The sequence below is a fragment of the Paralichthys olivaceus genome, chromosome 3 (assembly GCF_024713975.1).
Source record: "Paralichthys olivaceus isolate ysfri-2021 chromosome 3, ASM2471397v2, whole genome shotgun sequence".
Classification (NCBI taxonomy): domain Eukaryota; kingdom Metazoa; phylum Chordata; class Actinopteri; order Pleuronectiformes; family Paralichthyidae; genus Paralichthys; species Paralichthys olivaceus.
Genome location: NC_091095.1, coordinates 21,943,127 through 21,970,947, shown reverse-complemented (window position 1 = coordinate 21,970,947; position 27,821 = coordinate 21,943,127). Strand labels below are relative to the sequence as shown.

Below are 27,821 nucleotides of genomic sequence, written 5' to 3'. Positions count from 1 at the left end.
GTTTTATTTAGAAATGTTGACTTTGAGGCCAGCGTACCTTCATACTGGAAACATATTACAGATCAACATAGACAAAGTGTCTAGGTTGTCAGTTAATTAGGAACACCTTCCTAAAACTAATGCAGTCTAATACAACAGTCCTGTATTAAATCATTCCTCTAATTTCAATGTTCAGGTTTTGATGAAACAGTGTTAAAGAGATGCAGGTTGAACTGTATGATCGTCTTGGAGGATGTATTTCATGGTGTTTGGTTGAAGTGTTCCTATTATGAGGTTTCGCTCAGTATTCAAACTCTGGATCTGAGAAATATTTTCATTGAGAACTAGATCTGGAACAATTTGCAGATTAATTGATTAATCGTAATCATTATTAACCCAAACTTAAGTGTTAAAAATGTGATAATAGGTTGTAATTTTCCAACCAAACATAACATTCCACCTCTTCAAATTGTCAAGAATTAGCTTTCTTCATCTTATATTATTTACATTAAATATATTATATTACTACTTTATACAAACCTATTATATTTATATATGATCGTTTTTGAACTAGTGCTCATATAAAGCAGTTCGAAGGAAAGAGGGGTGTGTTTGTATAAAGCATTTCAAGTTAATTTAAAGTGCCTTACATAAAAGATGATGCATGTTTCTTTGTCCTCTGATTTAATGTGGAATGCAAACTGATCTTACTGAGATCACTTTTATGCCATTTCAGTTGTAACCTGGACAAAGAAAAATATGAAACACAGGCAAGTCAGTCAATGAAGCACTATGAGGAACATGAACACACACACAATAAATCTTCTAAAATGAGTGCATGATAAAAGTCTTGAGAAGTAAAAGCCTTCAATAGCTCTTTCAAATTTTCAACTGACCAAATAGTATATTCTGACGGGTAGATTTTCTTGCTACTAAAGTATTAAGATATTATTTGTTAAATATATAAATAGTAAGTCTTTGTCTGCAGCCCATTATCAGTTACTGTTGTACCACATGTCCTTGTACATGACAGTTAAAATAATGGACATTTTATTTCTGCAGTGACTGAAGCATGTGTGTGTTTCGCTGCAGTCAACCTTGTTGTTGCAGACTTTGACCAAAAGTGGTTCCAGTGACACATTGTTATATAACGCAAGCTTAATCAAACTGAAATAATATGGAGCTTATCAACATCCTGCAACTGTCGAGAAGGAGTGACCAGTGTCCGCACACACGCACACACGCGCTTTCCCTCTACGACATTTTTATTAACAGACCTTCCTCTATATCAGGTTCACAGTGATGCTGTCACCGCCTCACTGCTGCAGAGTCACAGGGGGTTTCCAGGCCCAGAGCTCGGCTGCAGTGGGTTAACATTAACATGAAATCACTGAGACATCAGTGACATATTTCATTAAGGCATTGTCTATAATACTGACATTGATAGACTTAGTTTTACAAAGAAATGATAAATGACCGGCATTGATTTTTATCAGTATTTATTTATTTTTAATATATTTCTTTTATTTGGACTGAACTCTGGGGCACATAGTTGATGATGGTTTAATTTGATTTATGATCATTTCTATTTCATTTACATTATATGCACCTGTTTGTTCATAACAGTCTTTTCCTCTGTTCTGTTGTCGATACACTGCTGAACCCAATGTGCCCTGAAACCCCTTTAGTTTGAACTCCTGCTGGATCTCTGCTGTCTTTAATTATGTTGCGATAAAACAGTATTTATTTTGCCTTCATTCCCAACGATCTGCATACACAGCAACAATCCTCGCTTCCTTTTTACAACTACACAAAACTTTCTGTGACAACCCCCTGTGTTGTTTAACTTTGAATTGCATGTTAGCAAGGTCATCCAATATAGTATTTTTTTTTCATGGAATATTGCTAAAATCTGTTTGTTTATGAGTTACAGAAATGCCAAATCTGTGAATCATGCTTTTATTTCCTCATGTTTAGTTTACGTTAATGGTCTCCTAACAAGGAGAATCCAGAAAATGATTCACGGTCTCCTCCAGATTGTAATGTACGCTGACAGAAACAGAGAAAAGAGACCGGTTTTCTCCCCTTTGAATGTTTTTACATTGGCTGGCAGCTTAGCACTCCCCTGCTTTTATAACACCCTCATGAAAAATGTTTAGTGCACACCTTTTGGATTTGACTTGAATGGTTTTAAATCTCCTCAAAAAACAAAGGGAATAATCACCTGGAATCTGTGAAATAACGAACATGGTTTCCTACTAAAACAATAGGTGATGACTTTCCAAATATTAAACATTTAAAGGATCGATTACATCTCACTCATATCAGTGCTGCAGGTGGCTCCTATTTCAGGACAATACAACAAAAACTGTCTGTAAATGTCACTCAATTAAATTGTCTATCCTCCGAGTTTGATGCCAGTGTCGCTTTCCCCACCCTCGTTGCTCGTTACCCTAAGTTGCTCATGGACAGACCTCTAACCTGACCCTTCTCCCTTGTGTTGCAGGTTTGCAGTGATGGCGTGTTGCTGGGCCCTGGACCCAGAGGAGAGGCCCAAGTTTCAGCAGCTGGTTCAGTGTCTCACAGAGTTCCATGCAGCATTGGGCGCTTACGTCTGAAAGCAAGCGTTTTTTTTCTTCTTCTTCAAGACAACGAGCAACATTAAAGGCTGGTGGACACTATTCATGAGGAATACACGGAGGAGATTGTGCCTTATCAGATGAACGAGCAGCGTGCGTCCATCCAACAAGTTTATTTTGTACAGTCATGGAGTTTTTATATAGTTGAATTACCTTTTTACAGCATAGCAAAGTAAAAGGATTCTTTGTTGAATATTGTTTTATATGCTTTGAAAGCGTCTAGGAATGGCAGTTATGGGGCTCCGCCCTCGCCAAGAGAAACGATGGAAAGATGTTGTCATCTATAACGAACATCAACACTTACGGACCTTTTTGTGCCAATGGAACATTTTTTTTAAAAAGATGTCAAGATCTTGACAAACATGGTTTTAAAGACAGTATTTTCTACAGTTTTGTTATTAGTGTAAATTGCAGATGTTTGAATGAGCGTGACTCTACAAAAGAACGATCTTAGGTACCAAAGTAGAGTTTAAGGGCTTCATTTGTGTATGGAACTGTGTTGTCGAGCGTGCAAGCTTGGTACGAGAGGCCCCCTCAATGGTACACTGTTTTCTCTGGATGACACTGAGCACTGTGCCACAGGCAAGTTTTTCTGTCTCCTGATGGACGAGCCGACACTCAGCAGAGACAACACTGTTTTTTACTCTGCAGCACGGGACAGATGTGTGGACGCCACAGCTTCTACAATATCAGCGCCACAAAGCTACATATTCATATTTTTTTTTTAGAACAACATCCCGAGTGAACTTTGGACACCATTATTATTATTTGAATGCCACCATATTCTTCCTCTTTTGTACATTTTTATTTCCACTATCACATCATCCGAACAAAATTAACCTATCGTCATTGTTTTATAAGCTTGATTGTTCTGCGTCAGAACACAGCCCTTCACAGGACTCTTCAAATGATGTTTGTGAGTAACTAGAAAACTAATAATCACTGTGAACACTCACAAAACTGCCTACCAGCTTGGTCTAATCTTATTTTACCACCTTTAACATCTTTGTGATGTGTCTTTATGGTCACTGCATGTTGAATTAAGGTTGTAAACTGCTTCCCGAGTTCTTATCCAAAAATTAAATGGGATCTTTTAAATATAATAAGCCTACTTCATTTTTTTCCCCCCTTATCAAAAGCATACAGCGCATCAGTATCGTGCTGTTGCTGTGTAGTTAAAGTTCCTCTCCTGGCATTGATTAAACCCTTAAAAAAACATCCCATCCGTCCATTATCTATAGCGCTTATTATTTGAGGGTCATGGGGGAGCTGGAGACAATTCCAGCTGACATTGTGGGAGAGGCAGGGTTCACTCTGGTCATGTTGCCAGCGTGTCACAGAAAATCCAATCTCTCATTCTCCAAAATGCATATTTACAAAGAGATGTCTCCGATGGCCCTGATATAACTAACATAACCAACAACACACTGCTTCCCTGTGGATTTGACTCTTATTAAACACACAAACCTCTGCTCGTTTTCCGTTTTTGCAAGCTACTCAAAGCTGCACTGTGGTACGTGCTGATATAGGAGTAATTCAGACGTACAAGGTCGTCTACAAGTCAATGTTTCTGAATGGTAATGTATTTTATCCGTCGCTATCGACAACAAACATATCAATAATAGTTCGCTTGAGCCTTTAGGTTGATTACGTCATCAAACAGCTAATAATGTGTTGCTAGATTAACTTTGGTCCTGATCACCAGCTCTAGCTGAGATGGCTTAGCTTGTAGAATACCGATACTGATAGCCCCATGCAGGAAGTGGACTGGATTGGTTAATTGGGCTTGTGATGCATAAAAACCTGGCTTGTCTCGATCATATACTGTAAATAAAGATAGGCGACATGATCGCTCCTCCGAAGTGAAGCCAAATCATCTTGATCTCCCCCTGGTGGCTGACTAGTATAAGTCATAAATCCAGCCTCCTGTTATTAGATGGGACATGGGCCAAACTAAATGGGTAATCATACCCATTACTTCTTCTCAAATATATGTTTTAGGTAGTTCTAATCTCATAGTATGTGGAAGAGTAGATTTTTCCATTTAAAGTGTTTTCAATTTGTGATTTGACAAAAATGGGATTAATGTCATCATTTGAGGCTGACTCTGGTTGAGCATGTGTATGTGCGCCATCTTGATACTGCAGCTCCACATCTGCATTTTAGTACAGCAGGAGAAAAAGAGACACATCGTCCCTCTTTATTTGCAGTCTATGTTCCTAATGTGTTTGAACTCGCCGATGGTTCGCTGCCATTCCAAGATGCAAACACAGCGTTTATATTTTAGTCTGCATTTTGTTTCGTTTGTTTGATTGTTAGTTAGCAGGATTCTGCAAAAACTACTGAAAAGATTTACACAAAACTTTGTGGAAAGGTTCTTGAAAAAGGAAGGAATTTTTGTGAAACAGCCATTTTAGGAAATTTTTACCAGATTTCCAGGGAATAATCATAAGTGTGTGCAATTTATTGCAGCTTAATTGAATTGAAGTGCTCTGTTGGGCTTGGAGGTGATATGTGCTGAGTGCCATTCTAGTTTGCGGCTGTCATTCCAAGGTGGAAACACTCAGCCATGGTGTGGTGCACTGTTTATTTCACTCATGATATGATAAAACCACCATATGGACATGTTAAAAAGTTTCCTGAATTCCACTGGAGGGGGTCTTTTAAACAAACGCACGTGCTTGTTTTAGCCAGAATACTCGATAACACTTTGTTTACATAGCGCCACAAAAGCCACAGTGAAAGAAGGTGTCGTGGCACAAAAATGTGTTTTTTCTATTTAGCCTGCGAAGCTTAAAACCACCATGATGCCTTCACTGTTCAGTGATGCCAACTGTTCACTTACTGATAGAAAAAAGTCAATTGAGTAAAAGAGCTGAGCTACAGCTCTGCTCGCAGATCGTGTCGCCATGTGTATGTAATACAAGAACACTGGATATGGACTCTTCATTTTCTTACTTTCGTGTTTTACTTAAGTTGCTTTCATTTTGGCAATTTAGCTTTAGGCTGAGTTGACTGTCACATGGATACTGCACTTCTTCACAATGTCGTAATGGAAAGTTGTGTAAAATCTAATTTGTGCCGAGTCCTTCCAGCGGGGTCTGCTGCAGAAAGTTTAAGGGAAAATTCACCTTGAAAAAAAAAAAAGAAATTCAGGTTTACGTCTTTGGGGGATTCTGTTCCCCTTGGTGCAGTGTTGTAATTGTTTTCCACAAGTTTCCACACAGGTACGGCAGCAGCTGAAGATGACATCCTTTCAAAACATCAGTCATCAGCGCGCTTCGCCTCAGCATGGCTCAAGAGGCTACGTCAGTTCTGCACAGCTCTACGGTTTCCTCACCGGCAGCAGTCACAATAGACCATAATGCAATGCAGCCACAAGACATGTTGAGTATTCTCATGAGCAGACGGTTGTGTCACAGGACCACAGGGGTTAGTCAGATATCTGGACAGGTCTGTGAAGTGAAAAGCAGAGCGTCACTCTGCGCTCGAGTTCAGGGGAGGTTTCTGGGTTAGAGTGTGAACATTTCCTCCAGGTTACTTTACAAACCTGCCATTTTCAACAGGCCGCAGCTCCATCTTGTTGCCACTTAAGAAAATTGATGTATTTTTCCCTTCAGGGTTTTAAATGTGCCCTTTGGTATTTTCACTCTGTTTCCTCGAAGTACATTTTCATCTGTTGTTTCAATGACATTTTTTTCTTTACTTGTGTCATGAGCCCCTTTCGTGCTCACGTGTGATTGGTGAATCATAATGCCATTGTACTACACCTGAACACACACAATAGAGTGTAAATATTACACTGCCAAAGATCAACTCCGATATCTGTGTTGCTTAGGAACCCATTTATTTGACCAAAGAGCAGCTTAAGAATTATATTGAGGGTCATCAACTCACAGGCACAGAAACCTATCAACATAACATTAGATAATATCTTCATAGTAGAGGCTGAATTACACATTAAGTGCAATCCTTCGAAATGCATTATGGTGTCTATTGATAATAGATACAAGGCAGAGAAAGTTATTTCTCTAACTTAATCCATTTTGCACAGTGTTCGTACGTCAAGGTCTCTTCTATGACTGCAGTAAAAGTGTGGTTATGACTGGAGCTTGTCCTGATATTGTTCAGATATACTGAAGGCCTTTGTCCAAACCTTTCAAGCCCGTGTCAGGCACTCGGAGTGGAAACAGAAGCAGGGCCTTGAGTGATTTGAGCGGGAATGCTGGCCCGACCAGACCGACCGACACGATCTCAGATCATCTTATACATGACATCAGAGGAATAACGAGAAGCATGAGACCTCTGTGAATTGCGTTAACTGCTTCCTGTCTGCCTCGCGGCTCAACCTACACACGTCTCCAGCTCCGCAGTGTTTGTTTTAAACATTTGATGCCACACGTGTTTGGTTTTTAAACTCAATCGTACAAAACCCCCTTGAGCCACAGAAAGTCAGTATTGCCCCGTTTTATTTGAGGCAGACACTAGGCTGTCATGTAAACCGCAGCACTTCATACATTATGGGCGACATATTTTAATTTCCATTCATCTGTCCATGATCTACATCACGTAGTCTTTTCATCACAATCACACAAACTGCTCAACCGATTTCCCTTGGATTTTGTGGAGGGGTGGCGGATGACCCAGAGAAGAACCCATTCAATTTCGGGGCAGATCCCGATCAGGAGGCTTTCCAGGAGCCTTTTTTACACTTTCTTTCACATTGTGAGTTAGCGTGTTTTATGTGGATGCACTGGTGAGACTTGAAACTAAATTAGGGAGCGTTTTGTACATAAAACAAATCCTAACATTTACAATTAAAAAAACTCTGAATGAGAAATGATGATAAATGTTCTATCTATCAATTTTTTATGAATAATACACTCCTTGATTTAGTTTCACACCCCACTAAAAATGAACTTGAATGGCACTAGAGCTCATACCTCCATCAAGGCCCAACAATCCCCACATGAAACCACATTTCAATTCACTAGATCTGGATTTTAAACTTCAAAACCTCACAGATATCAGCCCCAAACATTCCCGATTCTCCTCTACAAGACCCATGAAATATTCTCTGACAAAAAAATGAAAAAAAAGAGTGGGAAAATAAATATCCTGGACAGACAGATAGAGGGATGACTTTTGATCAGTCTGCTGCCACCTGTAAATGTTTCAGATAAAGTTTTAGCTGTGTGTGTGTTGACATGTAGATGAGATGAGCAGCAGTGTAAAGGACACATTCATCAGAGGGTCCTCTTCTCATTAGCTGGAGGCGGAAACAGCTCAAAATGCCACATACCACAATTAATGAGGCGTTCAGTGTTTGTGAGGAGCAGGAGAGCAGAGCTGCTGGAGGCTGACAGCTGAGAACACACCATGATGTGTATATACTGTGTTGAAATGACCTGAGAGTTAAAAAGGGCTATAAACCTGAAAGTAAACCTGAGATATAAACCTGAGAGTAAACCTGAAAGTAAACCTGAAAGTAAACCTGAGAGTAAACCTGAGAGTAAACCTGAGAGTAAACCTGAGAGTAAACCTGAGATATAAACCTGAGAGTAAACCTGAGAGTAAACCTGAGAGTAAACCTGAGAGTAAACCTGAGATATAAACCTGAGAGTAAACCTGAGAGTAAACCTGAGAGTAAACCTGAGAGTAAACCTGAGAGTAAACCTGAGATATAAACCTGAGAGTAAACCTGAGATATAAACCTGAGAGTAAACCTGAGAGTAAACCTGAGAGTAAACCTGAGATATAAACCTGTGAGTGAACCTGAGATATAAACTTGAGAGTAAACTTGAGATATAAACCTGACAGTAAACCTGTGAGTAAACCACCTAAGATATAAACCTGAGAGTAAACCTGTGAGTAAACCTGTGAATCATCTCGATCGTCGCCATCAACACGTCCCGTCTCGCTCGCGCAGGTTATCTCTGCAGCACAGGTCCACGCGCGCGCCCTGCTCAGCCAATCAGCGCGCGGGCGGCGTGTTCTCAATTCACAAGTTCCACTAAACATGGAGGCGTGCAGATACATGAGCGAGCGTCATTTAAAGAGCCGTGCATATCAGCAGGACACACACACACACACACACACCTCTCCACGTTCTGCTCAGCACTGCACACTGAGACCCGCGGACACCAGTGGACATCAGTGGACACCAGCGGACACCCGCCGACCTCATGGACATACACTCCCCGAAGATCATGCAGCAGCCCCGGACACCGCGCTGCAGCATTAAGGTATCACCGGCGCTGCAGGAGACACACACTCCACTCTGCACTGCTTCCAACCCGCAACACTTTCCTACCTGCGATCATCCAGCGGGGTTCAAACCATAACTTTCCACCAATGATAACTAGACAGACAAGTGTTTTCACCATTGTCTCCGGTGTGATCTTGTCCAGAGCGTCTCTATCTTCACTCCTCACCCCTGGGACATGTCTTCTTTTAAGCCTCCACACTTTTCTACCTTAGATCATGCAACTATGGTTTATTCTTAAATGAGGACTTGTATAACTTTCCCCCAGTGATAACAGTGGAGTAAGTGTTTCCAGTCCTTTTTTTCCTCTTGAGACAAATGTTGTCCAGAGCTTCATTATCTTTGTGACATGTCTTCTTTTAGCCGTCCTACCACTGATCTTGCAACTATGGTTTATTGTGGTTAGATTGTTGTGAGACTCTTCACATAACTTTTAACTAATGATAACAGAAGAGTGAGACAAAGACAAGTGTTTTTTGTACTAGTCTCCTGTGTAATGTTGTCCAGAGCTTCACTCTTCACTTCACACATGTCTTCTTTTAACCCACAAACCTTTATCTACGATTGCTCATGCAACCACATTTAATTTTAGAGATGTTTTCATAACTTTTCCCTAATGATAATAGGGAAGTAACAAAAAACAAGTGTTAGTCAGTCTTTTTCTCCTTCTTTTGTTGCTATTGTTGTATTGTTGTCCAGAGCTTCACTAGCTTTACTATTCACTCCTGGGACATGTCTTCTTTTAACACTTTTTCAACTGTTGTTTATGCAACTGGATTTAATTTTAGAGACTTTTTGCATAACTTTACACATGATAAGTGATTTCAGTCCTTTTTTCTTCCTCCAGTCAATGTGAGAGTATTGTCTCCTGTGTAATGTTGTGCAGAGCTTCACTCTTCACTCCTGGGACATGTCTTCTTTTTACCACCTTTCTGCCATTGTTTATGCAAGTAGATTTAATTTTAGATTTGTGTTGAATAACGTTTCACCAATGATAACTGTGAAGTGACACAAAGACAAGAAATTTCAGTGTGTGTATTTTATCTGCTCAGAGAACCTGAGGGTATTTCCTCTTGTGTAATGTTGTCCAGAGCTGCACCCTCGACAAACAGCCTTTCAGGAAAGATGTCGAGGTGCTAAGAGTTAGAGCCCAGTCTGAACTCATCTAAATCTAATTTAGATGTAGTTTTAATTCGCATTCATTAACATAAAGTTTTCATGAATTGTGTGTCACAAAGTTTTTGTTTTAACATCACCAGCAGTGATTGTAAAACAAAGTTTGATCTTTGCTTTCAGAATGAAGGAATGTTGCTTTTACCTCAAACCGCTCACAGCAGTTATTTTACTCGAAGGTTTCACAGTGCTTTACTCATCAAACTTTAAAATGTGCATTTATTTTTAAATATCACCCTCACATTTCCAGGGCTGTGACCATAATTTTCACAATTAATGATCTGATGATTATTTATAATTATGATTCAAAAACAGATTTAAAAAAATTACCCATCAGTATTGTAAAAGCCAAGGTGACATTATAAAATGTTTTGTCTGACAAAAAGTTAAAAAAAAATCTTCACAGTAATGTGAGAGAAAAGAAAATCTCTGCTGCTTTTTTGGTTAAAAAAAACAAAAATTTTCATCGGAGTAGTTAATAAATTTCCTAGTTATCACCTGAATGTGGCTGATCGAATTTTTTGCGGTACATTTGAATAAAGGAAAATAAAGAGTTTTGTTCTTCTGGGATTAAATACTTAATTCAATTTTGTTTAATTTCCTGCTCTTCTCATTCTAAAATGAGAAGTCTCGCTGAGCAGAGGGAAAAGAGAAATGTAACCATGCTCTATGCCAAGAGGAGCAGTTGTACCTCAGTGGCAATAATGAGAGAAAAACAGTTTGTTCCAGCCGTGTGAGTAATAATGAGAAAAAAATCCCCGTTGCACGTCGGTGGTTGCTTTCAAAACAATCACTTGTCTATTTCTTTGTGTGAATGAAGTGTGACTAATACGCAGTATTATGGGGGAGGCTGTGAAATAAATACCATCTTAAGCAACGTCTACGTTTCCACAGGGTCGAGGTTTATTTGAAAAATATTTAGCGTGTTTACCTTCTGCGTTCCATGACTGTGGTGGGTCCAGCTACTGCAAATCTTCTCGTGTTTATCATTTCGAGTTTATAGCGGCCCCTCTCTTTGCTGAAAACAAGATGTACAACTATAGCTAGGATGGAGGGCGGAGGACAGTGATACAGTACGACTCATCCCATATGCATCATCACATCCTTCACTTAGAGAGCTCACTGAACTTTAGCCCTACTCAGTTATGGTAAAGGGAGTAGTTCAGAATAAGCAGACTGAGCAGCAGGTAATCTGTCACTGAGGTATTTCTGCAAGTCTTTCCTGCTGCAGCGAGAAGTTAAACCACTGCCAGAACTCCTGCCCTCCTGTCTCGCAAATGCAACAAAAGAGGTAAAAAATTGGCTGAGTTCCTTTTCACATAAAACCAAATCACTTTGCACTCAGCAGAGCCAGCTGCTCAACAATGGTTTCAGAGGGAGAAATCCTATCCATCCATCTTTTCCTGACACCAGTACATGTTGTACAGCACTTAAAGCTATTTGCTCAGGTTCATCAGAACATTGTGTTTATTTTTTTTTTTCACAACTTTTAACTTATCTACTGTGGACTACACCTAGTCTGGTCGGCACCCGCTGTACACATCAAATTCTCCTTAAGGACATCTGTCAAAATCCCAGCCAAGTTTCTGCTCAGGGGCACATACTATCCACATCCTGGACAGTGGGACACATTCTATCAGCTACTGTTCACTTCCCTCCACACCTCAGTGCCCCTGAGCATGTGTCTCAGGACTGTGGTTGTCTCATAGAGTTAAGAGAAACATATTATACTCATATATTCAGGCTCATAATTGTAATTTGGGCATTACTTGAAAAGGTTCACATACTCTAATGTTGAGATAATACATCACTGTTCCCATACTGTCCATTACTGCAGCTCCTCTTTTCAGCCCCCGTCTGTAACATTTGGCACTAGCTCCTGTCTCTTTAAGCCCCCCCCCACCGATCTAGCCCAGTCTGCTCTGATTGGCCAGCTGACCCCCTCTGTTGTGATTGGTCAACTGTTCCAGGGCATGTAGGAAATATCGGCTACCACCTTCGCTTCACCTGGGTTTGTCAGGTGTTTGCCAGATGAGCTGCTAGGTGTGCATTACGTAAATTTGGGGCATTGTGATGTCACAATTACACACCTGTCAGAAAACAAGAGAAAAAGGAAACATAGACAAAGTGTGTCCTAACTGTAGACTTATATATGTCAGAACAGAGAGTTGTATTGATCTTCTCGTTTAAGTTTTTTCGGGAATAACAAAAAATGTTTCCAAAAATGTTTGAATGTGCTGCAGCCTCAGAGTTATTATGCATTTTGAGCGAATTAAGCTAGCTTCACCTTTAGCCGAGCCAAAACACACAGGATACAGGCAGTTGGAAGGCAACAACATGTTTAGTTTGCCCTCAATTAAAATAGACCTGCAGCGGTGACAGAGTGGTGGGGGTATTATGATTCTCTAGTCCTGTATCACAATATGAGATGTGGATCATGTTGCAGTTGCAGTTGCCATCATGTCTTCAGAGACGTTACATCCTAAATCTCTGCATGGAAGTGAATAATAACTTACTGTTGCTGAAAATCTGCAGAAGCCCTCCTTTGTGCATGATGCTATTGTGCAGCAAATCTGTTTAATGTCTGTTTCACAATGAAGGGAGGCGATTCTGCTGCTTTCGTGGGAGACTTCATTCACCTAGCTTTTTCTTTATTTAACTTTTTTAACTAAATGGGTCAGACATTTTTAACAAAGCAAAACAGAAAAAAAAAATGTCCTCATTGAAATCCATGGATATCTAGTGCCATAGCCACAACACGCGTCCCTAAAATAAAAGCATTTGAGAATCGAGTGTGAACTTCCCTCAATTCTTCCTCTCTCAGCAGGGTTGAGGGCTTGGACAATAACCGCCAGACAGACAGAGCTAACAGTGTTCAGAAAGGATAAATATGTACATAAACCAGGAAAAATCCAACAAGCACTTTTCCTGCTTTCGAACATCAAATAGCCATAAATCACATGTATGAGCGTTGTGGATAAATGTTATTTCAGTGTGACACAGTGATGACACATCGCAGCATTCAGCACCATTTTTATCTCGCATCTCTTTTCTTACAGTTTGTAATAGTCTATAAATAATGATGGGCTGCAAGAATTTTTTTTTTAATCTTTTCATAGGCTTGGAGGTGAAAGTTTGATGGATGATGTGTTGTCAAAAATGAACTTCTAGTGTTGAAGGCAAATTGTCTGAAAGCCAAAGTTAACCAAGGCATTATCACCAATATAAATATCAATCCAGCTTTGTTAAAGCCTCACCTGGATTTTAACTTAATTCCCTCTAAAGTAACCGTGAAGACCATTTAGTTTGAATCTATAAATCACAAACAAAATATGCTTTTCTGCCTGGCCAAGCAAAGAGCTCCTGACAAATCTTTCAGATAATCTAAGACTATTTGTAAAATACTGAGGATGAAATATAAAGCAGAGTATAAAAGCATCTATTATGTGTGCTAACAAACCGTAAAGCCAAGCTTTAATAGGAGCTTTAACTGTTCTGAGTTGAACTCAAAGTTTATTCTCCCTCAGCGAACCTGGCAAACAGTAAACAAACTGAAAGCTTGAATTTATCTCTGTTTTCATAAAAAATTCACTCCAAATCTCAACGCGTATCTTCAGCGTCACTTGCCATTCATGCCCCCCCAAGCTAATAGAGCCATGTACGGAGGAGTCATATGAGTGTCTATGAAAGCCTCCTGACACAAAGACAGGCGAGTGACTCTCTCGGATGACTGGGAGTTCATCCAGCGGGTGACTCCGATCTTTCCACATCTCCATGTGTGAAGAGACGAGGCCATGAGACAGCATTGTACAGCCAGTTGGAGACACATACACTATCAGTTGAAACAGTAAGTGGTTGTGATCGGTTCCAAAATAATCACTGAATTGCTTGTTTCATTACTGTTTTGGAGAAATTGCTCCTGAGACCATTCCATTTACTCAAGTATGCAACATAAATACAAAAACAACATCTGTTGCCCTTTGACGTTGAAGAAATGGTTTGACATTTGAGCTAGATGAGAAGATTGATACCACTCTGTCACCGAAACATGAAGCCTGGTTAGCTCAGCTTTATCCAAAGATAAATCTGCAGACCAGCACCTGAAAACTATGTATTTTACAATTATTGCTATATTTTTATTACAAATTCAGGAAGTATTTGAATCCTGTACATAAGTAGATAGATAGAGAGATAGATGACTTTATTCATCCCCAAAGGGAAATTAGGTAAAAGAAGTACCACAGTGTATAATTTTTTAGGTAAAACCTTTTTTTGTAAGTGGTCTTGAAGAAGTATTAAAAGTATGCCTCACAAAAAAAAAAAAATTGATTTCTTTGTAAAGAGCTCTAAACCTTTATCAAAAATAGTTGCCAACAAATGCTGACTGCAGTTCACTAAATGGTGTGATGATTAGTAGTGCGGTTAATAACAAGGGATTTCAAAATGGAAATTTAAAATGTGTGTGATGACTGTGAAAGCCTACACATTTCCTGATTGGTTTCTGTTACGGGAAGATATCTTCAGTGCTTTGAACATTTATGTAGAACATTATTTTCATGATTCATGACTTTTAACGTTTGGTTTCTCCACTTTACACATATCCTGAATGCATTTTACAGTGCACACAATGTTGCTTCTGATGTTAAGGTGTCCACTGGATTGGGTGAATTAAGTGTCATCTGACTGTTTGCCAGGGTTTGTAAAGCACCAGGAACATATGGGATGCTGGTGCGGTTTCTCTGAATTGATCGATGTGTCTTGAAACCATTTAAGCCTCTTAGGAGGAATATGCTTTAGGTTATGTTTTAGTTTAGGTTTTATGTTTTAGTCTGTTTGGTTTCCAAGAGAGTCTCGCCAAATGTCTCTTGCAGCGGAAAAACAAAACATACACTTGACATTTATGACCATAACCTATTTTCGCTCTTATTCCATCACTGTAAGAGGATTAAGTCAGAGCATGCAGGAGCATCTTTGAGGCCCCTACCATTTTTCATAGGGTTCTCTGTTATTAAGACTTATTTACTGTATGCTCGACTACAAGAGCCCACTATCAGATTTCTGTTCTGTGTCTGTCCTAGCTGTTTGTCCTGTGCCACGGCCTCCTGCAGTTCTCTCAGCTGCTGTACAGCTCGTACTTCAAGAGCACCATCACCACTATTGAGAGACGCTATGGGCTCAGCAGCTACTCCTCTGGAACCATTTCCTCTCTCCACGAGGTAAGAGCCAACAATAACATACCCTCACACAGTTTGAGATCACGATAGCTTAATCTCAAGGATACCGGTGACAAAGGAGGAATTGAAGAATAAGCGACATGTCAAAATTATACTTCCCCACAATTCGAGCAGGACGCACCGAAGGAAGTATTTTGGAACATTTTTATTGCAGATACTGGGGTCAGGAGTAATGAAAGAATGTTCTGTATGTGCTTGTCGTAAAGCATACGGGAATTTTTTGTGCTCAAGTGGGATTTTAATGTTTTCCAGTTTTTTTAGGTTTCAAGTATCCGTAGCCACAGGTCACTAGTCACTACCTAAATCACTATGTTTACATTTAGCCATTCATAGTTCCTTTGCAGCTCAGAACCTGCCAGGACTTCTGCGTCATTCATCAACTTTGAATGACTGATTGTATGATAATTTATCAAAACTCCGACTAAACGGTTCATTATAGTTTTTACTCATACAAACAATATTTTAATATTTAAAATGTATGTAAACAAGATTGACAATCAGTGACAAACCTGAAGCAAAACAACAAAAACAGAATCTGAGTTCCTTGTAGCATTACAGAGCTTTTTAGCATCTCTTAGATGATTATTCAGGTTTTATTGCTCACAGCTAAGCTGTTTTCATTCACTCTTGTAAATCTCCTCTCATGAGCATGGTTTCCAACCATACCAGGCATCTGTTTTTGTTTCACGGGTTTCAGCAAAACAGTTACGATATTAGCTGATCTGAGCGTACACTGCTGGATGAAGAAGCAACCGGAGAAAGTTATAGATTACCTTGAGAATTTAGTGAAGTGTAAAGCTGCTTAAAATACAGATTTTATTTGTAGATGGAAAACAAAACATAAAATATGGAAAGTGATAATTGGGTTTACCTTCGTCTGGTCTGCAAAAACCTGCCTCTCAATTAGTATTAGTCAGAGTATTCCTGTTCAATTAAAACATTCTGCATAGTGGAGCTAGGGGCCAAGCTAATTCAATCCAATGTGACAATCTGTTTAGACAAGTTTGAGGTATTTAGGCCCAAATACAATGACTTAACTTTTGTCCGAATTTAGATGAAAAAAGTTACAGGTCATCCAGGCCTTAATGGCTTTCAGACATTCCTGAAGTTGAACTACCTGATTAATTTCATAAGACAAGTACAGCTGAGTGTAACAATGGAAATATATGTGGTGCTTTTCTGATGATTACCCAATGGACATATATATATAAAGTCATAGAAGTATTGGTCCTAGCACAGAACCTTGTGGAACTCCATGACAAGTTTTGTGAGCATGGAACATTCATTGTCAACATTATCAAATTGGAATTTATCTGATTAGTACGATTTAAACCAGCCGAATATTGATTCAGTGCTAATATTTGTTCAATCATATGCAATCATATCTACATTAAATCTACATGCTCACAAGGCAAGATGAAGTAGAAGTAGTTATTTGCTTTTACCAACCAGAATGAAGGAGTGCTGTTACCTGGATATTGCTTCTTATTTGCACCACTCCATGGTCCCCTCAGATCAACATATCTTGTTGTGTTTAATGAATTGTTGACTGGTCAGCCAGTAGTCTTCCTGTTATCCTTTCAGTTCCAGCTCACTTCCTATCACAAAAAAAATGCTTTTCCCTTTGCTCTCCCCTGAGTCCGGTCCAGCTTAAGGGTAAGATTAGCATTCTGTTTGATCTTCAGCTTCAGCTCAAAAGCAGGAATACTCAAGTCATATTTTACAAGAAACTCATCTCCATCTGTTCTGCTAACTACCTGCCAGCCAATGCTGCGTGTAGTTGGCAAACCGGTTGGAGATCAGTGCAGGCTGTGTTTTCATGATGATAAGAAAGATTTGATTGGTGAGAAGCCTCCTTTTTATGGATGATTGATCATTCAGGGTCGAGCTCAGTTAAACCTGGCCTCAATATGATTGGCTAAAACCATATCTTTTTTCTTCAAGAAAAGCCAGGCAAAGTTGTCTTAAATCCCTTTGAGCAATAATGGCATTTCAGCACATCATCATTAACCACACATTAACTGCACATTGCGATGCACCATGCACTCACTACATCAGCCAAAGATGAAAATCTAATAATGGAATGTTTTGATAAAAAAGAGAAATGGCAAAACTCAGAGGGAATAATACATTTTGTTTTCTTCATGAGAATATATTTATGGGATGACTAGGCTTCCTTTGGACTGGAGGGGAACAGCTTCTGCACTATGTTTAGATAATTGTGCAACTGGTCCTTTCCATATTTGGTATGAAAGTTAACAAAGTGTGAATTTAGAATCATAGAACCTGTTTAAAACCTGTCTCTGTCTCTTAGATCAGTAACAGTGTGCTGATCGTGTTCGTGAGCTACTTCGGAAATCGGGTTCACCGTCCTCGCATCATTGGAGTCGGTGGATTACTGATGGCCATCAGTGCCATGATCCTTACCTTACCTCACTTCGTGTCCCAGCCCTACGAATATGACTCCGTTTTACACAGTAAGACACAGCCCTGAATGCAAAGCCACAGTGCTTCTCTGTTTCCACTGGCACTGCTATGACAGCTAATGTGACTCAGTCCAGAGCAGGGGACTCATAAATGTACAAATATGTCAGTGCAATTTATGAGGCTTTACTTAAGGGTTTGTCTAAAACGCTGCAGCACTTCTCAGGAAAGTAGTCAGCAGGGGTCGAATAAGTTTCTGAGCGCACTGGTGTATTTAAAAATCATGCTGCTGCTCTGCAGCTGAACTTCAGCACGAATCTCAAGGAAATTCATAATCTCTATGCACTCTAAACTAAAGAGATCAGAATAACCCCCAGGGCTTTTTCATTTGTAATAACAATCTCCCTCGTCCTTTATTCATTTTGCCCCCAGGACCTTGGCACTGCACAATGTTTTAGTGAGGAGTCAGAGAAGCTTCAGGAAATTAAAATAGCTGGACATCTGCATCTACTGCTGTGTTATTAACTATCTCTGTATTTTGTTTTTCCCCTGTTCCTCCCCTCCCTGTCCCTGTGTAACCACCTGCCGTGATCCAGATCGTCACGACATTTGCAATCCGCAGCGGAATTTGAGCGACACCGATTCTTGCGGTCGTGACGAGACCAGGCGTCTGACCGACACCAACAACCTGTGGCTGCTCATGGCCAGTGCTCAGCTGCTATTTGGCATGGGCTCGGTGCCCATTCAGCCCTTTGGCATTTCTTACATTGATGATTTTGCAGGACCTGGCAACTCCCCTGTTTACATAGGTGAATGGCCTGTAGTTGTTTAGATGATAGCGACACAATCTGGTGGTCATGCTGTTATACTGGGGAATTCTGCAGGTTTACAAGCTCTTTAATCTGAATTTTTATGTTTTAGACTTTTTAGTTTTATCTGCAATCTTAGCGGTTTTCTTTTATCGTGGGTTTGTGTTTTCATAATATTTAAAAATGATAGAGAGGAAGTATTTTCTTTGGTCAGCACTCCAAATAGATAAGATGAAAATGTGAATAGACTTTTGAAGGTATTACCATTACCGTTGTACAGTTAGCTGTTCAGTTGAGTACTTACATTTACAAATAAATTATTACGTTTTCACCTCGCTGTTTGCCGCCATTACCTATTTGAAAAACAGTTATTAAAGTACAATGAATCATGGGAATACTTTGGGCCGGGAAGGATCCAGCCGGGGCAGCCTCAGTTGATCGGGGGTGGAAGAACACATTCGTCGGAGCCTTTGAATTGGAACAGTCTAGGTGCACAGCTATGATGCAATCATTCTAAAAATGCGGCTTCGGAACGATGCAGCCCCTGAATGGAGGCACAGCTGTGAAAACATTTAATTTCAAAGATTGACAGACAAACAAACATTTCAAATTCGACAAATTTAAGCTGACACAAATGCCAAAAGAAACTCACAAATATATACGTCTAACTGTTTGAACAGGCTGGGATCAAACCTGATTGGTTTGCTGCATAGGCTGTGTGCTCAGTGATCTGCATTCTTTTATTTCCCTTATTTTAATTCTATATTAGATAGCAAAGAAGCCTAAATAAACCTATACAAATTCTTTATGCTTTGTCAAAGAATATTGTCATACAAATAATACATTTTTGACAATTCTCAGGTCAAGATTTGGTCAGAAAATCACTCAGCAGTAATTAAACTCACAGTCCTTCCTATCATTCACAGCCGTCCTGTTTTCTGTATCTGTGTTTGGGCCTGCTGTTGGCTACCTGCTGGGCTCTGTCATCCTGCGGATCTATGTGGACGTGAACAGATTTGGTTTCGGTAATGACGTTGTCTTCAAAGGCTTCTTGTTATTTTGCAGACAGGTTACAGAAGCATAGATGCTTCACTGTTGTGTCTGGTGTCTCCTGCAGGGGTCGAACAAGAGCTGACACACGGTGATCCTCGCTGGGTCGGGGCCTGGTGGATTGGACTGCTCATCACCGCCGGCTGTCTATTTCTCACATCCATCCCCTACTTCTTCTTCCCCCGTACAATGCCTTCAGAGGATAATGTAAGTCATACAGAGGTCTTTGGTTCAATACATCTTTTATGAGCAAACAGTTATAGGATTTACATTTCGGTTTCTATAAGGTATTAGCCTTTTCTGCAGCTATACAATGTAAAATTGTAAGATTTGGTGTGATAATGGTCCTTATCTAAGACTCATGTTTTACTGACACCTACTGGCTGAACATCAGTATTGTAAGTTGACTTTACCTCTATTTTCTGGAGCATCTTGAAGGTACAACATGTAACTCAGTATTGTAAGAGTCATATCGCAGAATTTATATCTATTTCATTTGTGAATTCTTTCTGTGTGTATCAGGCCTTTTCAAACAGAACATAAATATTAGATAAGGTCTGGTCCTCTACAAGGATTTTATCTTCGTCATGTTTGAACACATTCCAGCCTTGTCCAGGACTTGACCTGGTAAAAATGTGTAAAAGATAAGATTCTAATTTCTTCCATATAAAAAAATCTCATTATCAGCAAGTGAACAGTATGACCTCATAAGCAAGAACACACTCCTCACTTTCCATAGAACATATGATATAAGTGATTGTAGGTTTGGAAGTTACAGAAAACAGATTGTTGACCATTATGCCTGTAGAATGAACCCTGAATCAACACATATAGATATCCTATTCATGTTAGTCCATTGTGTACACCACAAGTTTGTTAAAAAAAAAAACCAGAACACTTGATGGTTAACTAAACACAATAGCTAAACGGTTCAATAATTAGCTAAAAATGAACAGTTGAAATACTTCTAAAATACTAAAATGAATGGATTAAAGGTGAAATAGTTAAATGCAACAGATACATACAGTATAAGGTTCAAGTAGTTGGCTAAAAGTTATGAATAAACCCTTGATGTATTCAGCAAAACCTAAATACTTGGTACAGATAGTTAGTTAGTTAATATTTTTAATTGGTTTAAATACATTTCAATTTATTAATCAACCTTAAAATAGATTAAGATGTGAAAACATCTGACACAGAAATAGTTAAAATAGTTAAAGAGATAAAATAAATGACCCTAACTTTATGCATATACAGGTGAAATAACTACATGTAAAAGATATGGCTATGGTTGAAGTTGTTACATAAAAGTAATGGCCAGACAGCTAAAAGTAAAACTATTCTGTTGCTGTCACTCTACCAGTAGTAGTATGGATGGCAATGTGCCAACAAATGACATTTTCTAAAAGTATTATCATAGAGCCTTAGAGACATTCAGCCTAATTCTACTGAAGCTGTTTGGTGGCGTCGATCAAAAGCTACTTGAGGTTACGAGCATCTGATAATAAATGTTTACCTTCATTTCAAGCATACATTGAAACACATTTAACAAAAGAGCATGAGTTTTCAGTACAATGAAACCACGAACAAATCTCCAGGGAGACAAAATCTCTGCAGAAATCTTTCATTATGTTCTGGATGGTTTTCAAAGCACTGACACCGTGGGGCCTTTACCAGCTCAGTCTATCAGTCCCATATTACATGAAAGCAGCATGAAGAGAAAGAGGTCTATGAGAATATGACCTGGTGGGAAAAAAGGTAGAGGGAAGTAACAAGGGCTGAAATGATTTGGTAATGTATCATACCCCCATGTTCATTACATGCCAAATAAATGATAAACAATAAACACTTTATGTTGTAATTATGCACACACCCATGCTGCATGTAACAAATCCTAAATATCATTTTCCAGGTGATTGGAAGTGAAAATGACATAAATGGTGACTTCAAGAAACCAGATGTCTCTTTATTGGATTTCCTGAAAAGTAAGTTTATTATTATATCTACTGAGGACAAAGTTTCAAATTAGATTCATATGACAACTTAACTTAATGTTATTTTGTTAATGTTCTGTAATAAATAAACAGGCCGAGACGATCTGCTGATGTACTGATCAGTGCGTCTGTGTGTGATTATGTCTCATCAGTGTTTCCCAGAATGTTCGTCCACCTCCTGTTGAGTCCTCTCTTTCTGATGCTGGTCCTGGCCCAGTGCTGCTTCTCCTCAGTGATTGCAGGGCTCTCTACGTTCCTCAACAAATATCTGGAGCGGCAGTACAGCACGTCGGCCTCCTACGGCAGCTTGCTCGTAGGTAGGTAGTCTAATGATGGAGCTCCAGGAACAGAGCGCCCAATAGATCACATTCGACCAGTGTCAGCCGGCTGCTAAATATTTCAAGTCATAATGTACGTCATTGTACATATTAAACCATTCTTATAAACTGTCTGGAGGAAAAATGAAACAGTGGTTGAAAATAATTTAATGGGGGCTCTGGAGTGTATCAGCCCACTTGCTCTATGGATTCTTTCTAAAGAGTATATTAGGCTGTCATCTTCTCTTACATTAAATTTTTATTTGGGTTTGTGTGTTGCAACCATTAATTTATTTCCAGGCTACTATTGTGTCATGTTTCAGCTTACAATTGAAGTGAAATATCACATGCTGGTTGCGAAACTCCTCTGGACCTCTTTAGTAGACAATAAATTCCTGTTCTTTACTCGGAGATACAGTAACTGTTTATGGTTCCCAGGTGCTGTGAATCTGCCAGCAGTAGCAGTGGGGATGCTGGTTGGCGGACTAATCATGAAGAAGGCAGGTCTTTCTCTGAAGACGATCCCACGCTTCTCTGTGGTCATGCTGACCATGTCCACCCTCCTCTGTATCCCGCTCTTCTTCATGGGCTGTCCCACCCAGAAAGTCTCAAAGGTCAATCACTCTCCGATCGGGTGAGTGTAAACATTGTTTCTCAAAGGTTTGGTTTAACTGTTCTGGTTACATGTTATTGTTTGTTTCCCTGAAAAGCAGCCGAAGCAAAGGAATGGCAACACTATGGTTGGTAAAATTATTTTTTATTGGCGTTTGTTAGTTAGCCGGATTTCACAAAAACTAGTGCACAGATCAGCACAAAACTAAGTGGATGTTTGCAGTATGGGCCTGGGAAGAACCTATTCAATTATGGGGCGGATCCAGGAATTTTCTTTAAAACTTTCTTAAACATTGCAAGATGTTTTTAGCCATTTATATTGAACACTTCATGGATTTTGATGACAAAAACCTGGAATGTTTAAGGGACTGATATTTATTTGTGCAATTAGCTGCAGAACAAAACAAAATCCAGACCTAATGAATTTAATGTGGTTTCATAAAGGGACTGTTGGGCCTTGCAGGAGGTATGAACTCCATTGAGTGCCATTTTAGTTTTTTTTTACCCCTACAACAGATTCTCAGGTTCTATAAATTGAATCCCTGCTTGCGAGAAAATTCAATACAATTATCCGAGGGGAGAGTGTTTTTTTATTTTATTTATTTGCAATGGTAGGACAGACACATGGAGTGTGATGTTCAGAAAACAAACCTTAAAAAATCCAAAATCATGATCATATATAACATCTCTTTATGCCATTTTTATAATCATCTATTCAGGATACATGACACAGTATGATCACATTCCTTTGTTCGCTTCTGAGTGAGTAAATATAAAGAATCTGGCAAAACTGGGCCAGACTCCTGCACTTATATTCAATATTACTTCAAACTGGAAAAAGAATAAATTGTTCCCTGCTTGTGTAGATTGGTGAATATAGAAAACCATTTTAAACTTAACATTGACTGAGGGTGGTAAATAAACAGACAATTCTTTCGGTGAACCTGCCGCTGTCATACTGTGTGTTTAACTTCATACAATTTATTGCCAAAATGCAACTCGTCTCCATGAGGCCGAACAAACCTCATGAATCCTAGAAAGTGAAAGTAGGTCACCAACATGTTGGAGCTCCACTTTAAAATGCATAAAAAAGTATTTTTTCTTCATAACCAAACTGTCTGAACTCAGTTTAATGTGTGTGTATGTAAGCTGAAATCCATTTCAAATTGATTAAAAAACATTGCATTTGATCCTCTGGGATTTTTATGTCAACATGTCATGGGGATATATCTTTTATCCACAGAACATGCCTTTTTTGGCTCTACTCGGCTAGCACACAAAAAATGGGGATGTGAAATTCGTGGATACACGGGGAATGAGCAGTACAATCAATATTCAGATTCAAATCTCATACTTAATTGTCTATTTGAACTGTGGTGACATTTATATTGGCCGCTACACATGATCATTGTTTATTTGACAGCTTGCGTGCCAGAGGACATTAAAGTTTTTTATGTACTTGGTCATTAGCTCTTAACATCATTCCCAACTGCTTGATTTATTTTGACAGTCTCTCTCTGCCCTCCTCAGGTCACTCCCCACGTGTTACTCAGACTGCTCCTGTCCTGAGAGCGCCTTCAACCCTGTGTGTGGGTCTGACGGTATCGAGTACATCTCTCCTTGTAGCGCCGGCTGCACCAACTTCACCAAAGACCCCGGCAACAGCCTCAGGATTCAGGTCAGTGCCACCTTTAAACACCTGCTCGCGGTTTTCTCCCTCTGTGAATACCTGTCAGGGTTAGGGTCTTGCACATTGATATATGTAACATCAAAACACAATGATCAGATGTTTGTGATCGAGAGCTGTAAAAATAAAATTACACTTTTAGTTGCTTTTTTTAAACTTGGGAAAATGTGTACAGCACTAAAATGAGATCATACAACAGATTAAATCATCTGTTAAATCATGTGACGCACAGAGTAATCGTGTTAGATTGGAATGTTGATAAAGTATGTTTATTTCAAGTAAAAAACTGAAGGTCCATGAGGAGAAAATTTGTTTTTACAGCAGGGTGCACAAAACTTGTATAATTGACTTCTATAAACTTCCATAATTTTCTCAGTGTGTGATGAAGGCATAAGCATTTGGTTCCTGTCCGAGCACAGGATCTGTGAATTAGCCTTGTAATTAACCTTTAACTGTGTGCTGGTGCAGAGAGAGAGCACACACTGTAAATAAAATGTCATTAAGACAGACAGACTCTTTGTTGGGATTAGACTTTTCTGTTAAAACTCTCTCTTTCTAGTTTCAAGTAGATACTTGGAAGAGGCCTTAGATAATCGATCACAGATTTTCTTCCGCAGCAGTGATATGAAGTCTGAGACCGTCATTGTTTATCTCTTTGTCGTCATTGTTTGCCAGTCGCTCCTGGTTCTAACAGGACACCAATGGCTCACAATCAATGTCTCATAAATAAAGTCACAGAGCGCAGCTTGTGAGTAATCTTCCAGTGGGTGGATCGTGTTCCTGCTGATAGAATATTAGTCAGTTTGACTGATTATGTAAACTGTACCACAGAAACACAGATAGTGATGACCACCACTAGCTTGATGTATTCATCCCCAGAAATCACAGGATAATTATGTTCCCCTTCCCTGTGGACTCAGATGTCCACATGTGGACAGCTGGCCCAGTCAGAAGCTCTGTGGACATTTTCAAAGGCTATTTCTGAGTTTTGATTTGAATAAATTGGCATAAAAGTAAATCGCATTGTATGAATGATCAGGGTTAGGTTTGAATGAAGAAAAAAAGTGTTAACATGTCAGGGTGCTATATAGCCTATTATTAAGGTGTCAAATTTCATTCATGAAAATTTTACAAAACGTTTTAGCTGTGAATCCTAAACTGTGTCAAACAGTCCACATTTTCACAGAGGAAACCCCATTCATTTCAAATCAAGCTGATACACTTTATTCATTCCTAGTGGGAGGGAAGAGAATTACAGTAGATGTAGTATAATGGAACAGAAGAAATGTGTTTTTCATTACCTTTGTTCAGATATGAAGATGAATGGTCTCTTTGCTTTCTTTTGTGATGCAGCTGTATACCAACTGCAGGTGTATATCTGGGAGCCAGGGTCAAGCCAGTCCAGCTCCCTGCTCCAACAGCTGCCCTCATTTACTTCTCCCAGTCATCCTCGTCATCTCTCTGGCATCACTCGTCGCCTGCTTCACTCATAACCCCATGTACATGATGGTGCTTAGGTAGGAAACATATTACAATTTACTGTACACACATATACATCTGTTAAATATTTATGTTCAAAAATACGTTTAAAGTTACTAGTATTGATTTAACAGATGTTAAAATACAATTTGCTTCCCTCCTGTTCAGATTTTTATGAATGATTTTATGAATTTTCAAATTTCAATCTAGTTGCCCACAAATACTGAATGTCAATGATTTATTATCTTCTTTTGTTTTTAATTATCTTTCTGTTAAATTATCAAAATCTGACCTCAAATCCGTCTCCCTATTTTATATTCAGATTCTTAAAACGAATCAGAGAAACCCTGAGCTGCTGTTGTCTGTCAGGCAACTCTAAAAAGTCAAATACCAAATTTAAATAGAATCACACTCCTCCAAGGCCTCACCGTGTTTGCATAAACAAACCATCCAACAAACAAAAGGATTGGTTAAAGTAAATTAACATAATATAGGTCCTCAATGTAGGAGAACTAAGAATGAATGGAAAACAAACAGACTGCCACACAAGCTGGGAAGAAAAGTTTACAAAGTTGCTTCAACAGATTTATTCTGGGATTTTAAACAAATTATTTGCAAAAGTGGGTTTTTAATTCAAGACTGACATAAGAACCCACACATCACTGTCATATATGTCCAGTGGGATATTCTATAGTGAGTAGAAAACAGTAAAAAAAATGCTGGTATTGACCTTTTCATTTATTTTCATGTTCATTTCAGATCTGTTCCCTCTGAAGAGAAGTCGTTTGCTATAGGAATCCAGTTTTTACTCATGAGAGTATTAGGTAAGTCAGGAAGCCAATAATCTGTTTGGTGCAATAATCAAATCAATTACTTATTATTGTATTAAGAAAAAGTATCCAATATGAAATATAAATAAAAATAAAAAACAATATGAAATAAATAAACTATAAAAAAATGTTTATGAAATGAATGAATGAATGAATCAATAATTTGCGAAATTACTGAAAAATCAACTCCTTCCTCCCTCAGCCTGGCTGCCTGCCCCTGCTCTCTTCGGGATGGCCATCGATTCGTCATGTATCTGGTGGAAGCGTGTGTGCGGAAAGAAGTTTAGCTGTGGTTACTATGACAACAACATCTTGAGGAACCGGTATGAAAACTTATCACTTACCTTACCAATCACACAGATGCCACATACACATATGCAGTAGAGGTGCATCACTGCTGACATTCACTTCTATTTGTCTGACTCCTGCAGATACCTGGGCCTACAGGTGGGTTATAAGGTGATGGGCATCGTGCTGCTGATGATGCTGGGGTGGAAGGTGCATCGGACCCAGGAGTACAGTCTGGAGAAGAGGCCCGAAGGATTACTGTGACGCCGCTGAGCGTGCGCGTTGACGGAAGCCTCTCTGTTTCTTAAAGCTTGCCTGTGGTGATACACAGAGAGAAGTGCTGAGAAAAGCTGTGTCAGTGGGAGAAAGACACAAGCCAAGAGAGGCCTACACTGATCTCAATATCTGTAGGCCCACTTCACTACGTGGTGCTCCACTGTTTGGAGAAAATATACATTTTTTAAACAGGATCATTTTTTGGATTCTTTAAAGCTTCTGATTGGAATTGTTTTGTCAATATGGCCCTCTCATTACAAGAGAAGACAGAGGAGCTCAAACGCTTCTCTTGTATGGTACCTCACAACATTTGACATGGATTTAGGATGTAACAGTCTGACCAATGATAAACTGCAGATATTCTATGTATATTACTTGTTCCATGAGGTCGGACTCTATGCAGGTTCCTCTCTGCATGGGAACATACTCTGTAACTAATTAACTGTATAGCTTAATATTTAAGTTTATTTTTTAAGATGTTTGTCTCATACTTAGAGACATCTGTGATAACTTCAATAGTCATTTCATGTAACCTCATATATATCGTTTGATTTTAATCCAACACTGATGACATTTCAGAAATTAATTACATACGTTACTCATAAAATTAAATTAACCATGCACATTATCTACTGGTGTAGTCATATGGTAGTTATTACAGTGGAGTGCATCGACATGTAAGCATTACTGGCTAATAAAAATAATATACCGTATAATTATTCAGCTTTGTGTGATTTTTTTTTTTTTGTCTTTCAGGCTGGAGAA

The 27,821-nt window shown here is 39.1% G+C and overlaps 2 protein-coding genes across 5 annotated transcripts in view; both read left to right on the top strand.

Annotated features, from left to right (window-relative positions):
* The window catches only part of ryk (receptor like tyrosine kinase), a 42,154-nt gene extending 38,430 nt beyond the window's left edge, over positions 1-3,724 (top strand). For all 4 annotated transcript variants that reach the window (XM_069522508.1, XM_069522511.1, XM_069522509.1 and 1 more), the window contains one exon: positions 2,486-3,724. In XM_069522508.1, coding sequence (XP_069378609.1) covers positions 2,486-2,597 — 112 coding nt within the window. In that variant the 3' untranslated portion in view covers positions 2,598-3,724. The remainder of the gene's footprint in view (positions 1-2,485) is intronic.
* A 4,894-nt stretch (positions 3,725-8,618) lies between these two features.
* Positions 8,619-27,772, top strand: slco2a1 (solute carrier organic anion transporter family, member 2A1). Its single transcript, XM_020080454.2, has 14 exons — positions 8,619-8,863; positions 15,135-15,272; positions 17,605-17,767; positions 18,311-18,523; positions 19,450-19,548; positions 19,641-19,780; positions 21,486-21,558; positions 21,720-21,884; positions 22,323-22,518; positions 24,027-24,174; positions 25,537-25,700; positions 26,422-26,486; positions 26,695-26,815; positions 26,924-27,772. The coding sequence occupies exons 1-14, from the start codon at positions 8,804-8,806 to the stop codon at positions 27,042-27,044; spliced, it is 1,866 nt and encodes a 621-aa protein (XP_019936013.2). The 5' UTR covers positions 8,619-8,803; the 3' UTR covers positions 27,045-27,772.
* Positions 27,773-27,821: the final 49 nt, after the last annotated feature.

Coding starts and splice junctions, on each gene's coding strand:
- slco2a1 (XM_020080454.2), top strand. CDS start 8,804: ATGGACATACACTCCCCGAAGATCATGCAGCAGCCCCGGACACCGCGC. Junction 21,885..22,322: donor CTACGGCAGCTTGCTCGTAG/GTAGGTAGTCTA, acceptor TATGGTTCCCAG/GTGCTGTGAATCTGCCAGCA. Junction 26,487..26,694: donor TTTACTCATGAGAGTATTAG/GTAAGTCAGGAA, acceptor TTCCTCCCTCAG/CCTGGCTGCCTGCCCCTGCT.